Below are 13,998 nucleotides of genomic sequence, written 5' to 3' on the forward strand. Positions count from 1 at the left end.
CATCAGCTTCAAATTCGCCATCTGGTCACAGAGCGTGTGAACAGTCCCCGTACAGGTGAAAAATAAAAACTTATGGGCCAGACGTAGTGTGACGCTGAGTCACTCTTCACGTCCAGGCCGTGAGACGGGATAGTCAAGGAGTCCGAAGTCAAAGCCAGCAGGGTACGTCATAAACAGAGGGAAGAGGCAAAGGCGTAGTCAGGTAACGTTCCGTAGATCAGAATACAAGGAGGAAAGCAGATCAGAGCAGAAGGGGTTAAACAGACGGATGGTCAGAACAAGGTCAGGCAACAGAAGATCAATAAACAGAATGCAAGGCACAGAGAACAAACCACACACTAGCTGAATGTACTTCTGGCAGAGATCTGGGGGAAACAGCTCAGTTAAGTAGCCAGGCATTCAACTGGAATAATGAACACCTGAAGATAGCCAGTGCTTCCCAGTCTCAGGTTGAACAGTCAAGTTGTCAATCACCACACTAACAGCTATTGCACGCCCCTGTACCAGATTGGATGGTCAAGCTGTCAATCACAGTAATGACCGCTCCAGCAGGCCCCTATACAAGATTGGACGGCTGAGCTGTCAGTAAGTGCATCCCAGACACAGTGGGGGGTGGAACCGTGACAGTGGGTTTTTCTTTGCATCCCGAACAATTTTCCTGGCAGTTGTGGCTGAAATTTTTGTTGGTCTACCTGACCGTGGTTCGGTTTTAACAGAGCCCCTGATTTTCCATTTGTTAATCACAGTTTGAACGCTGCTGACTGGCATTATCAATTCTTTGGATATCTTTTTGCATCCCTTTCCTGTGTTATACAGTTCAACTACCTTTTCCCGTAGATCCGTTGACAATTCTTTTGCTTTCCCCATGACTCACAATCCAGAAACATCAGTGGCTGGATGAAAGATGCAAGAGTCTGTCTGGATCCCAGAAACTCACTCAGCTTTTATGCGCACACACTGATTACAAGCAAACAGGTCACAGGTGAGGATGTTACCTTTAGTAGCCATTCAAACCCATTTGTGTCAAATTCTGAACATGTTATCAGGCCAAAATCACCGAGGTATGTGAACTTTTGATCAGAGTCATTTTGATGTTTTTGGTTGTCATTAAGAATTAAAAAGAGAAAACACAGTAGTTTGACAATAAATGGCTTCACCCAACCAATAACCATGTAAAGTTTTTTTGTTATCATTTATATTCTCTGGAACAAGGCCAAGAAAGCAAAAATTCTGCCGGGTATGTAAACTTTTGAGCACAACTGTAGGTTTGATCCGGGGTTCCAGGACTGATCGCCTTTTCTCGGGGTCTAGAAGGAATTTTTCCCCGTGATGCAAATTGGCTGAATGTGTCCTGGGGTTTTTGCCTTATTCTGGATCAATAGATTTAGACACAGGGATTTTAGTAATACCATTATTAGAATCACAAGAGTCATACAAAATATAAAACTAATTAAAACATTGTGATGCCTAGTCCCAGTAAGTTAGTGTAGTGTGAGTGTAGGGAGAACAATCGGGGGAGAAAGGTTGAACTGGATGGACCTAGGTCTTTATTCAACCTATGTTACTATGATACTATGCTTGATTGGCAGCAAACTCTCCTGACCTTAACCCCATAGAGAATCTATTATAGAGAATCTATGGGGTATTGTCAAGAGGAAGATGAGACCCCAGACCCAACAATGCAGACGAGCTGAAGGCTGCTATCAAAGCCACCTGGGCTTCCATAACCCTTCAGCAGTGCCACAGGCTGATCGCCTCCATGCCACATTGCCGCATTGATGCAAAAGGAGCCCAACCAAGTATTGAGGCATTTACTGATCATACATTTCAGTAGGACATTGCGGATTTTAAAAACATTTTTCAAGCTGTTGTTATAAAGTATTCTAATTTACTGAGATAATGACTTCTGTGTTTTCATTGGCTGTAAGCCATAATCATCAATATTAACAGAAATAATCCTGTGAAATAGATCCCTCTGTGTGTAATGACTCTATATAATAGATCCCTCTGTGTGTAATGACTCTATATAATAGATCCCTCTGTGTGTAATGACTCTATATAATAGATCGCTCTGTGTGTAATGACTCTATATAATAGATCCCTCTGTGTGTAATGACTATATAATAGATCCCTCTGTGTGTAATGACTCTATATAATAGATCCCTCTGTGTGTAATGACTCTATATAATAGATCCCTCTGTGTGTAATGACTCTATATAATAGATCCCTCTGTGTGTAATGACTCTATATAATAGATCCCTCTGTGTGTAATGACTCTATATAATAGATCCCTCTGTGTGTAATGACTCTATATAATAGATCCCTCTGTGTGTAATGACTATATAATAGATCACTCTGTGTGTAATGACTCTATATAATAGATCCCTCTGTGTGTAATGACTCTATATAATAGATCCCTCTGTGTGTAATGACTCTATATAATAGATCCCTCTGTGTGTAATGACTCTATATAATAGATCCCTCTGTGTGTAATGACTCTATAATAGATCCCTCTGTGTGTAATGACTCTATATAATAGATCCCTCTGTGTGTAATGACTCTATATAATAGATCCCTCTGTGTGTAATGACTCTATATAATAGATCGCTCTGGGTGTAATGACTGTATATAATAGATCCCTCTGTGTGTAATGACTCTATATAATAGATCGCTCTGCGTGTAATGACTGTATATAATAGATCCCTCTGTGTGTAATGACTGTATATAATAGATCCCTCTGTGTGTAATGACTGTATATAATAGATCACTCTGTGTGTAATGACTGTATATAATAGATCGCTCTGTGTGTAATGACTCTATATAATAGATCCCTCTGTGTGTAATGACTCTATATAATAGATCCCTCTGTGTGTAATGACTGTATATAATAGATCCCTCTGTGTGTAATGACTCTATATAATAGATCCCTCTGTGTGTAATGACTCTATATAATAGATCCCTCTGTGTGTAATGACTCTATATAATAGATCCCTCTGCGTGTAATGACTCTATATAATAGATCCCTCTGTGTGTAATGACTATATAATAGATCCCTCTGCGTGTAATGACTGTATATAATAGATCCCTCTGCGTGTAATGACTGTATATAATAGATCGCTCTGTGTGTAATGACTCTATATAATAGATCCCTCTGTGTGTAATGACTATATAATAGATCGCTCTGTGTGTAATGACTCTATATAATAGATCGCTCTGTGTGTAATGACTCTATATAATAGATCCCTCTGTGTGTAATGACTATATAATAGATCGCTCTGTGTGTAATGACTCTATATAATAGATCCCTCTGTGTCTAATGACTCTATAATAGATCCCTCTCTGTCTAATGACTCTATATAATAGATCCCTCTCTGTCTAATGACTCTATATAATAGATCCCTCTGTGTCTAATGACTCTATATAATAGATCCCTCTGTGTCTAATGACTCTATATAATAGATCCCTCTGTGTGTAATGACTCTATATAATAAATCCCTCTGTGTGTAATGACTCTATATAATAGATCGCTCTGGGTGTAATGACTCTATATAATAGATCCCTCTGTGTGTAATGACTATATAATAGATCCCTCTGTGTGTAATGACTCTATATAATAGATCCCTCTGTGTGTAATGACTCTATATAATAGATCCCTCTGTGTGTAATGACTCTATATAATAGATCCCTCTGTGTGTAATGACTCTATATAATAGATCCCTCTGTGTGTAATGACTCTATATAATAGATCCCTCTGTCTGTAATGACTCTATATAATAGATCCCTCTGTGTGTAATGACTCTATATAATAGATCCCTCTGTGTGTAATGACTCTATATAATAGATCCCTCTGTGTGTAATGACTGTATATAATAGATACCTCTGCGTGTAATGACTGTATATAATAGATCCCTCTGCGTGTAATGACTCTATATAATAGATCCCTCTGTGTGTAATGACTCTATATAATAGATCGCTCTGCGTGTAATGACTCTATATATAAGATCCCTCTGTGTGTAATGACTCTATATAATAGATAGCTCTGTGTGTAATGACTCTATATATAAGATCCCTCTGTGTGTAATGACTGTATATAATAGATCCCTCTGTGTGTAATGACTGTATATAATAGATCCCTCTGTGTGTAATGACTGTATATAATAGATCCCTCTGTGTGTAATGACTCTATATAATAGATCCCTCTGTGTCTAATGACTCTATATAATAGATCCCTCTGTGTGTAATGACTCTATATAATAGATCGCTCTGTGTCTAATGACTCTATATAATAGATCCCTCTGTGTGTAATGACTCTATATAATAGATCCCTCTGTGTCTAATGACTCTATATAATAGATCCCTCTGTGTCTAATGACTCTATATAATAGATCCCTCTGTGTGTAATGGCTCTATATAATAGATCCCTCTGCGTGTAATGGCTCTATATAATAGATCCCTCTGCGTGTAATGGCTCTATATAATAGATCCCTCTGCGTGTAATGGCTCTATATAATAGACCCCTCTGCGTGTAATGACTCTATATAATAGATCCCTCTGCGTGTAATCACTCTATAAAATAGATCCCTCTGCGTGTAATGACTCTATATAATAGATCCCTCTGCGTGTAATGACTCTATATAATAGATCCCTCTGCGTGTAATGACTCTATATAATAGATCCCTCTGCGTGTAATGACTCTATATAATAGATCCCTCTGTTTGTAATGGCTCTATATAATAGATCCCTCTGTGTGTAATTGCTCTATATAATAGATCCCTCTGCGTGTAATGGCTCTATATAATAGATCCCTCTGCGTGTAATGGCTCTATATAATAGATCCCTCTGCGTGTAATGGCTCTATGTAATAGATCCCTCTCTGTGTAATGACTCTATATAATAGATCCCTCTGTGTAATGACTCTATATAATAGATCCCTCTGTGTAATGACTCTATATAATAGATCCCTCTGTGTCTAATGACTCTATATAATAGATCCCTCTGTGTCTAATGACTCTATATAATAGATCCCTCTGTGTCTAATGACTCTATATAATAGATCCCTCTGCGTGTAATGACTCTATATAATAGATCCCTCTGCGTGTAATGACTCTATATAATAGATCCCTCTGCGTGTAATGACTCTATATAATAGATCCCTCTGTGTGTAATGACTCTATATAATAGATCCCTCTGCGTGTAATGGCTCTATATAATAGATCACTCTGCGTGTAATGGCTCTATATAATAGATCACTCTGCGTGTAATGGCTCTATATAATAGATCCCTCTGCGTGTAATGGCTCTATATAATAGATCCCTCTGCGTGTAATGGCTCTATATAATAGACCCCTCTGCGTGTAATGGCTCTATATAATAGATCCCTCTGCGTGTAATGACTCTATATAATAGATCCCTCTGCGTGTAATGACTCTATATAATAGATCCCTCTGTGTGTAATGACTCTATATAATAGATCCCTCTGTGTGTAATGACTATAAAAGATCACTCTGTGTGTAATGACTCTATATAATAGATCCCTCTGTGTGTAATGACTGTATATAATAGATCCCTCTGTGTGTAATGACTGTATATAATAGATCCCTCTGTGTGTAATGACTCTATATAATAGATCCCTCTGTGTGTAATGACTCTATATAATAGATCCCTCTGTGTGTAATGACTCTATATAATAGATCGCTCTGTGTGTAATGACTCTATATAATATAGGAGTGTCACTTTTTGTATTGAAGAACTGAAATAAATTAACTTTTTGATCATATTCTAATTTTCTGAGAAGCACCTGTACATGTTGATAGTCATTTGCTGCCGGAGCACATATTGGGTGATCAGAAGGGGTGCCAGCACCAATCTTACTTTGGTGACTTATCTTAAAGGGGCTGTCCAGGTTTGGCACTAAAGTCTGCTGTCACAGAGTGCGCTGTGTGCAAAGTGACGATTCACAAGTCTGCTGTCAAATAGAGCGACTGCTGAGGTTCGTGTCAAACCTGGACAACCTCTTTAAAAAGCATTGTCCCATTAGGATGTCTTGGGGGCTGCATCCTCCTTTCAGAAGTCGTTCAGAAGCCAGGGAGGAAACTTCGTACTCGGGGCGGAGACCTCATACTCGGGGCGGAGACCTCATACTCGGGGCGGAGACCTCGTTCTCGGGGCGGAGACCTCGTTCTCGGTGCGGAGACCTCGTTCTCGGGGCGGAGACCTCGTACTCGGGGCGGAGACCTCGTACTCGGCGTGGAGACCTGATACTCGGGGCGGAGACCTCGTACTCTGGGAGGAGACCTCGTACTCTGGGAGGAGACCTCGTACTCTGGGAGGAGACCTCGTACTCTGGGAGGAGACCTCGTACTCTGGGAGGAGACCTCGTACTCGGGGAGGAGACCTCGTACTCGGGGAGGAGACCTCGTTCTCGGGGAGGAGACCTCGTTCTCGGGGCGGAGACCTCGTACTCGGGGCGGAGACCTCGTACTCGGGGCGGAGACCTCGTACTCGGGGCGGAGACCTCGTACTCGGGGAGGAGACCTCGTACTCGGGGCGGAGACCTCGTTCTCGGGGCGGAGACCTCGTTCTCGGGGCGGAGACCTGATACTCGGGGCGGAGACCTCGTACTCGGGGCGGAGACCTCGTACTCGGGGCGGAGACCTCGTTCTCGGGGCGGAGACCTCGTTCTCGGGGCGGAGACCTGATACTCGGGGCGGAGACCTCGTACTCGGGGCGGAGACCTCGTACTCGGGGCGGAGACCTCGTTCTCGGGGAGGAGACCTCGTTCTCGGGGAGGAGACCTCGTTCTCGGGGAGGAGACCTCGTTCTCGGGGAGGAGACCTCGATCTCGGGGAGGAGACCTCATATTCAGGAGTAACTTTCTTGAGTTGTCTACGTTTCACATGGACGACCAAGTATTACTGCCACCATTGCCAACATCGGTAATACAGGGACACCGGAAGGGCAAATTAAGGGTGAGGTTTGATGTAAATCTTACCTCTTTTCCAACCAGAATTTGCCCAAATTTCCCAGGACTGTTTCTGAAAATGTGAAGCAGTCCTGAAAAAAGCTTGAGGCCTGTTGGCACTAAGCTGTGATTTTCTAGACCAATCTGCCATGTGTCATTGGTTGCTTCTGTGTGAAAGTGGTTGTTTAAAGGGTCTAGTTTCCACACTTGACACAAACCTTTTTGTGCTGGTCCAGCTCCAAGAATTTAAAGGGTTTATTCCCATTGTCTCATCTGGCTATTGTTGAATAGTACACGTAAAAACAAACACTTTTGCAATTAACAGCTTTTTAAAATTTATTCCCACTTTTCTGTTGTTTACAGCTCGTTGCCTAGGAGACCGACCACTGTTGCTGTTTATCTTATAAGTGCAGTACTGAAGCTGGCCGTTTTTAGGAGGTAACAGCGCACAGCAGAGATCTCATCTAGCTTCAGACCAACACTTACAAGCGCAATAGAAAAATCTTGTAAGCAAAGCACATTTAGCCAGTGCTGGTAGAGAAGAGTGGTGGTCGGTCTCCTAGGAAATGAGCTGTAAACTAAAAAAAAAGTATAAATATCTCAAGAACGGCTAAAAATGTTATGACACAGTAAATTGCAAAAGTGCTTGCTGAGAATAGCCATTTCTGAAGATAGGAAAACCCCTTTAAATAAGGAACCAGCATTATATCTCCAGGCACCTGCTTTAGCTCTGAATATGATTGGTTTCTGCACTTTTTTGGATTTTTCCTGCTCTTTTGCAGAGTCCAAATCATGGACCGGGATGTGACACCTATAAGCGACTCTGAAGATAAAGCAAGCACAGGTGTACCTGAGGACGGGGCAGCGGCTGACCACATCACAAGTGAGTGAGTAATGTCCAGCCCGTTGTTCTGGATAGTCAGGAATCTCGTAAAGCTTCACAACCAGAAGACTGTAATGGGGACCTGCCCATGTATTTATGGCGATGGGTGTAATGTGGACCGGTCATGGGCCATAAATATCTAATTCTGTTACCTGGTCTACAGGCCACTGTCCTCTTGCTGTTCTTGTGTTTCTGCTCCTGAGATATGGCCCTCTTCTCTGTGTGTAACACCAGTCTTTGTTGCCAAGTGGGCGGCGCTGTCATCAACTCATCCACAAACAAATTTCATTTTAATCAGTAGTTCTTGGAATATTTATAATTTCCACAATCTGATGTGTTTAAAAACAATGTCCCTGTGCTGAGATAATCTTATAAATGTCCCCTGCTGTGTACTGTGTAATGGTCGTGTCTGACCATACAGGAGCATGGTCGTGTCTGACCATACAGGAGCATGGTCGTGTCTGACCATACAGGAGCATGGTCGTGTCTGACCATACAGGAGCATGGTCGTGTCTGACCATACAGGAGCATGGTCGTGTCTGACCATACAGGAGCATGGTCGTGTCTGACCATACAGAAGCATGGTCGTGTCTGACCATACAGGAGCATGGTCGTGTCTGACCATACAGGAGCATGGTCGTGTCTGACCATACAGGAGCATGGTCTGATCATACGACGTCTCCTGGTCAGGGAGGGAGAAAAAGAGTATACAGACAGGACAGCAGGGGATCACAGCTGATTCTTTCTGTGCAGGGAAATGTTTTAACTCTCACAAAGAATCAGCTGTGATCCCATTCTGTAATGTCTGTATACTCTTTTGCGTCCTCTTCTGCCCAGGAGATGTGGTATGATCAGACCATGCTCCTGTATGGTCAAACACGACCATTACACAGGGGAACATTTATAAGATTATCTCAGCACAGGAGCATTCTATTTAAACACATCCAATTGTAGAAAGTTTTATTATTCCAAGCTATAAAATTAACTATGTTTGTGGGAAAACCCCTTTTAGTTCACGTTTGTATTTTTTTTATATTGGCTATCCAATTGAGCTATGTATACACAGAGGTACAAAGACTATAAATCAAAGTATTTGTCAAACTACTTTTAGATTTTATGTGTATTAAAATGGTGAAACAATAATTGTTCCCTGATGATAAACTGATCGCATGATCTCATGTGCTGAGAACTCAGAAGAAAGTGTTCTGGACAATAGAGGTATTACACAGTTCTGAAGTCAAATGTTCCCTGTATATGACATGGTAATATATTAAACACAGGTCACCCCCATCAGAATTTCATAAAAAGGTTTCCTACACCAGACAATTCCTTGAAATATTGTTTTACAGCAGATGAAATTAGATTTGTTGTTTTCTCATAGCGGAAACGCTGATACAAATATGAAAAAAGCCTTAAGGAGTAACTAAATCTTTTTTATTATTATTATTTAATTGTTGATCTTCCTTTTGCACAGTTTTGAATCTTTGTAATATACTCCATTACCTTATTTTACTTCTTCCCCTTTCAAACACCATGATGAAAGTGCAGGTTTAACTGCCTAGTTCATGCTCTTTTAGAAGCTGTTTTGAACTGCCGCTCCAACAAGAAGCCCTGGTCAAACTTTATTTCGAATCGCTTCCCTGTTTTCCTGTCTAAGCATGGGGGAGGGGAGCAGAAAAGCTCAGGCAGGGAAGAGGGTTTGTAAAGCTTGATTGAGTATAGATTCTTGCTAGAGCAGCAGTTCAAAGCAGCTTCTAAAGGAGCATGAACTTGGTAGTAAAAACTGCGTTGTCATTATGGTATTTGGAAGAGAAGGAAGTTATAAAAAAAAAGTTTGGTTACTTTAGAATTTGCCTAATCAACTTTTAGTCACAAGTCACCCGAAATTGCAGCAGCCCATGATATTGTTTTTGTTCTTTTTCCAGCTTTGAGTTTTCAAGCACGGCTCATACATCCCAACCTTTAAAATTCACATTTCTGAAGAGTTACATTCAGTTTTTCTTTGCTGTCTGACATGTATACATCTAAATATATTACTATATAGTATTGAGAATAATGCAGATTATTGGAGAGGAGATTTTTCCTGGCCATTCAGATGAGGATACTCATAAAGGACAGGGAGAGAATTATTCTAGTCATTCAGAAAGAGCCATTAGATTCTCCTGTGTCCTCATCTCAAAGGTGGTGGAGCACGACCACCAGATATCGGCCCGGAGGCTGCGAAAGTACCAAAGTCGAAGAAGAAGGCTGTGTGGATGGGTATTACCGATGCAGTGAAGGCCGTGGGCCCGCGCATGCGCAGTGCAGAAGTCTGCAAGAAGAGTTCTCACAATAGTAAGAGACATGTGAAAAAAAATGGGAGAAGCCAAAAAACCTAAGAAGCTGAATGGGAAAGAACCTTCCGGCGACGTGGAACTCACCGACTACGAGGAGGAGCTGACAAAAATTGTGAGCTCTGAAATGGCAGATCAAGGGATGCATAGATACCGGCCTTTCTTCAGGTAATACATCATTTTCTTTTTTTATCCCCTTTAAGTGGGTGTTCCCATCTTATTAAGTGATGGCTGATCTTTTATGACCACCCCCGACCTAATATCAAAGCAGGGATATCATCAGCTTATAAGACGGGAATATCCCTTTGATTTCACTTTCTAACTAGAATTGCTTGCAATACTCCTCCTAATCACACGGAGCGCTGTTGGGTGATTCTATATTGTAATGTACCACCTGTTGGTAAAAAAAAAAAAATGTTGCAGTAAAGTGTTTTCTTGTACAAAACACATGATGTTTGAGGATCATAAAAATGAGTTCAAAGTATTTTAAAAATAAAACTATGATGATGCACAGTCCTGTCCTATTACAGCCCTCGTCAGTGTTTTTATTCAATTCTTACTTTTTTATTGCCCTCATGCATCTAAAATTAATAATTGATTTGCTTCGTAAGAGAAAAATAATTCAGCGTTGTGTGCGTGCAGCTCCAATGTGTACCTATGTGTCTCCACGGTAACAGACTTCACAAAGAGCCTTTTGTAGTCTGATTTTTAGCTATACTAACTTTTTTTTTGTTCTCATGCTAATTTTTATTTTTTTTTCCAATTTTTTTGCAAACCTACTGTAAGTACATTAGTAAAACCTCTTGTTGTCATGTATGTCACAAGTTGGGTGCAGACGTATAGAGCCGCCATGTTTCTGCTCCAGTCACCTGCTGTTGACTTTGTGATTAAATACTAAACTATTGCAGACTATTGTGAACATGAACGTAGGTTCATTTCCCCTGGAAAACTAAAAATATATTGAAGGATAAATAAATGTTTTTAAATCATAATTTTTTTCTTACTTCTAAAATACAAGATAAGCATACATGGTTTTGACGCATATGAAAAGGTCCATTTTATCAATATATAAAATGTTTAATGCATACTATGAACATTGTCAGGGAGATATTAAGAAAATGTTACCATTTCTCCCCCCTGAAGCCCCCATCACCCATCCTTTATCCATCATTTGTCAAGACAAGAGCTGACAATCTAAAGTGTCTCCTATGCAAATTAACACTCCATGCAGCTGATCGTGTGAATGTCTGCACAAAGGAAAAGTGGCTAATTAGCCAGATGCTGGCACAAAGAGAAAGCTACAGGATCCAATTATCATACGAATGCAGTCCCTCTTCTCACAGGCCAGAGATTGAAGGAAAGAGGAAATGGCTCGTTAAGTTCAAAGGCACTCACAAATAATTAGGACAATTCCCCAGTTACAGATTGCAGGATTTTCAGCACCAATACGGAATATGGAATATTAAGTTCCATAATTCCAATAATGATGGGACCTATATTTTTAGTGGCAGGGACAGCCAAGGAGCGATATGCTTATTTTTCCATAGCTGTAAACCCCTCCATGGAGCTGTTGCGCAAAAGCACCAGAATAACGGGTCGCAAATACGCGATGCATGGTCTCTAAATGAAGGTAAAATCATAACGGGAAAAAATTGCGTCGTTTGCAAGCTTCTGCGATCAACGAGCAATAAGTTGACGCAGAAGTTAGCGTTTTTAATAAAAAAACATGAAGGGTGGAGCCGAGCCCACATGATGTCATCACAGTGGGTGTGTGGGCAGATCTCCCCCTTCGGCATTAAAGATCCGACGGAAGATTGATCCATACTCATTGCCAGGGGGGTATAGATACTATAAGGAATGGGTCACATCCAAAGCAAATCGGGGAGCCCCTCCTCCACCTATGTTGATTCGTCCCTGCGAACTAGAGTAAGTTTCTCCTTTGATCCTTATTATTTTGTGTAACTGCTTAAGTATTGGAATGTCTCCTTTGTAAAATCTTTGTATATATTTTTCCTAAACACTGCCTCCCTTTTGGATTAAATATAAAATTTCTTTTGTCCTGTAATCGTTCCCTCCCCCGAAGCCATATACACTACCAGAACGCAGGCGTATGCCCAGGCCTGTATTATATTTCAAATCTGGACGGTGGTGGCTGCGAATAATATTAATAATCGGGCTATCGTGAAGATGACAGTGACCGTACAGAGGGTGTAAACACGTATTCTATGCGTTGGAATCCAGAGGTGTGACGCCATACGCTCACTGGTCGCTTGCCGATACCTAAGTAGTGAGTAGTCTGGACCATGTACTCGCGATTCCAGACTAAATATGTGACACAGTGACGGTGGCATGGTGAGATATTGCATGATCTCCCCGGTGTCGTCGCTGTGGTTGTTGTGATGCCATTTCCCTGGTGATTTTAGTAAACCAGAAGCAAATGGCTGTCAGCTATAAGGAAGAAAAAAGTGTTTTATCCCTGTTATGTGTTAGTTTTCAACATTTTCTGGGCCAAAAGTTTTGCATATTTTGTCATGGGTAGCCAAATTTTGCCTAAATTTTTTTTCTTGTGTGTATGTTTTTAGGTTAAAACATGGCAAAGACAAAGCCAAATTTGTCACCAGATGTCAGGAAGATTATTATTCTGAGAGTGAAGTCATAAAGCCATAAAGAGGAGCTGTGGAATCACCTGTTCTCAGAGTCAAGTGTCACGTATATTAAAGAAAGGAAAAGAAGGTCCTGGAACAGCTGACAAACCTAGAAGTGGACGACCACGGAAAACCTCCTCCAGAGTTGATCACATTATTAAGAAGAAGTCAGTATCTGATGTCCATAAAAGTGCTGTACAGATTTCACATGACATGAAGGAAGAATATGGGGTCAAAGTGAGTCGCCAAACTGTGGTGCGTTGACTAAGAGCATGGGGCTGAATGCATGAGGTCCAGTCTAGAAGCCTTTCATCTCTGCAAAGAACGCGAAGGTCCAACTTGAATTTGCCAAAGAGCAAAGAACACAGCCAATGGAAAGAGACAGTTTGGTCTAAGGTGTTGTCGGATGAATCCAAGTTCAATCTGTTTGGTAGTGATGGCAGCACTATATATACCGCCCAATTGGAAAACGTAATGATATAAGGTACCAAACACCTACAGTGAAACATGGTGGAGGCATTGTCATTGTTCGGGGCTGCTTTTCTGCATTTGCCATTGGCCCTCTGCATAGAATTGATGGAAATATGAATGCTACATGTACAAAGATATACTGGAGAATGTAATCCTGCCACATGGTAGGCATTGGATGGAGATTCCAGCAAGCCAATGAGTCTAAGCACACATCTAATTTAGTCAAAATTGGTAAGCAAAGAAAAATGTTCGCCTGTTGCAATGGCCGAGCCAATCACCTGATTTACACCCTATAGAGCACCTTTGGGATGAGTTAGGGGACGAGTTGGGTCCCGTACTCAGGGCAATAAAGATGAATTGTTTGCAGATTTGAAAAATGGAATTGAGCAAGACCCCTCAAGATATCTTGAATACCCGAGTGGCTTCAATGCCCGGTCTGTGCGGAGCTGGAATTAAAGCAAGAGGTTATGCTACAAAATACTAAGTTATGGATTGTAAGCAATGGATTACGCTCTATGTTGTTATCAATAAATAGTAGATGCAAAACTTTTGGCAGTTAGTTTTCTTTAATTAAATGACCAGACCTATACTCAAAAGCATTGTGGGTAAAATTAAGGTCTTGTCTGATAACTTCATGCACTTTCAATTAATCACCAGGGAAATGGCATCGCAACAACCAGACAGAAGTCATCACACTTTTAAAAAA

General features: G+C 41.1%; 1 protein-coding gene across 5 annotated transcripts in view; it reads left to right on the forward strand.

Annotated features, from left to right (window-relative positions):
- LOC141152754 (uncharacterized) overlaps positions 1-13,998 on the forward strand; it is a 104,341-nt gene that overhangs the window by 17,835 nt on the left and 72,508 nt on the right. For 2 of the 5 annotated variants that reach the window (XR_012247145.1, XM_073637401.1), the window contains exon 2: positions 7,743-7,843. Coding sequence is in view for 1 of the 5 variants with exons in the window: in XM_073637401.1 (XP_073493502.1) it covers positions 7,743-7,843 (101 nt within the window). In the remaining 4 variants the exon portion in view is untranslated. Of the gene's footprint in view, positions 1-7,742; positions 7,848-10,024; positions 10,345-13,998 lie in introns of all 5 variants that reach the window. The other 3 variants (XM_073637404.1, XM_073637405.1, XM_073637403.1) reach the window with 3 other exon arrangements.

Source organism: Phyllobates terribilis, unplaced genomic scaffold (assembly GCF_046119375.1).
Source record: "Phyllobates terribilis strain yellow unplaced genomic scaffold, ASM4611937v1 Scaffold_6__1_contigs__length_29720123, whole genome shotgun sequence".
Lineage (NCBI taxonomy): Eukaryota > Metazoa > Chordata > Amphibia > Anura > Dendrobatidae > Phyllobates > Phyllobates terribilis.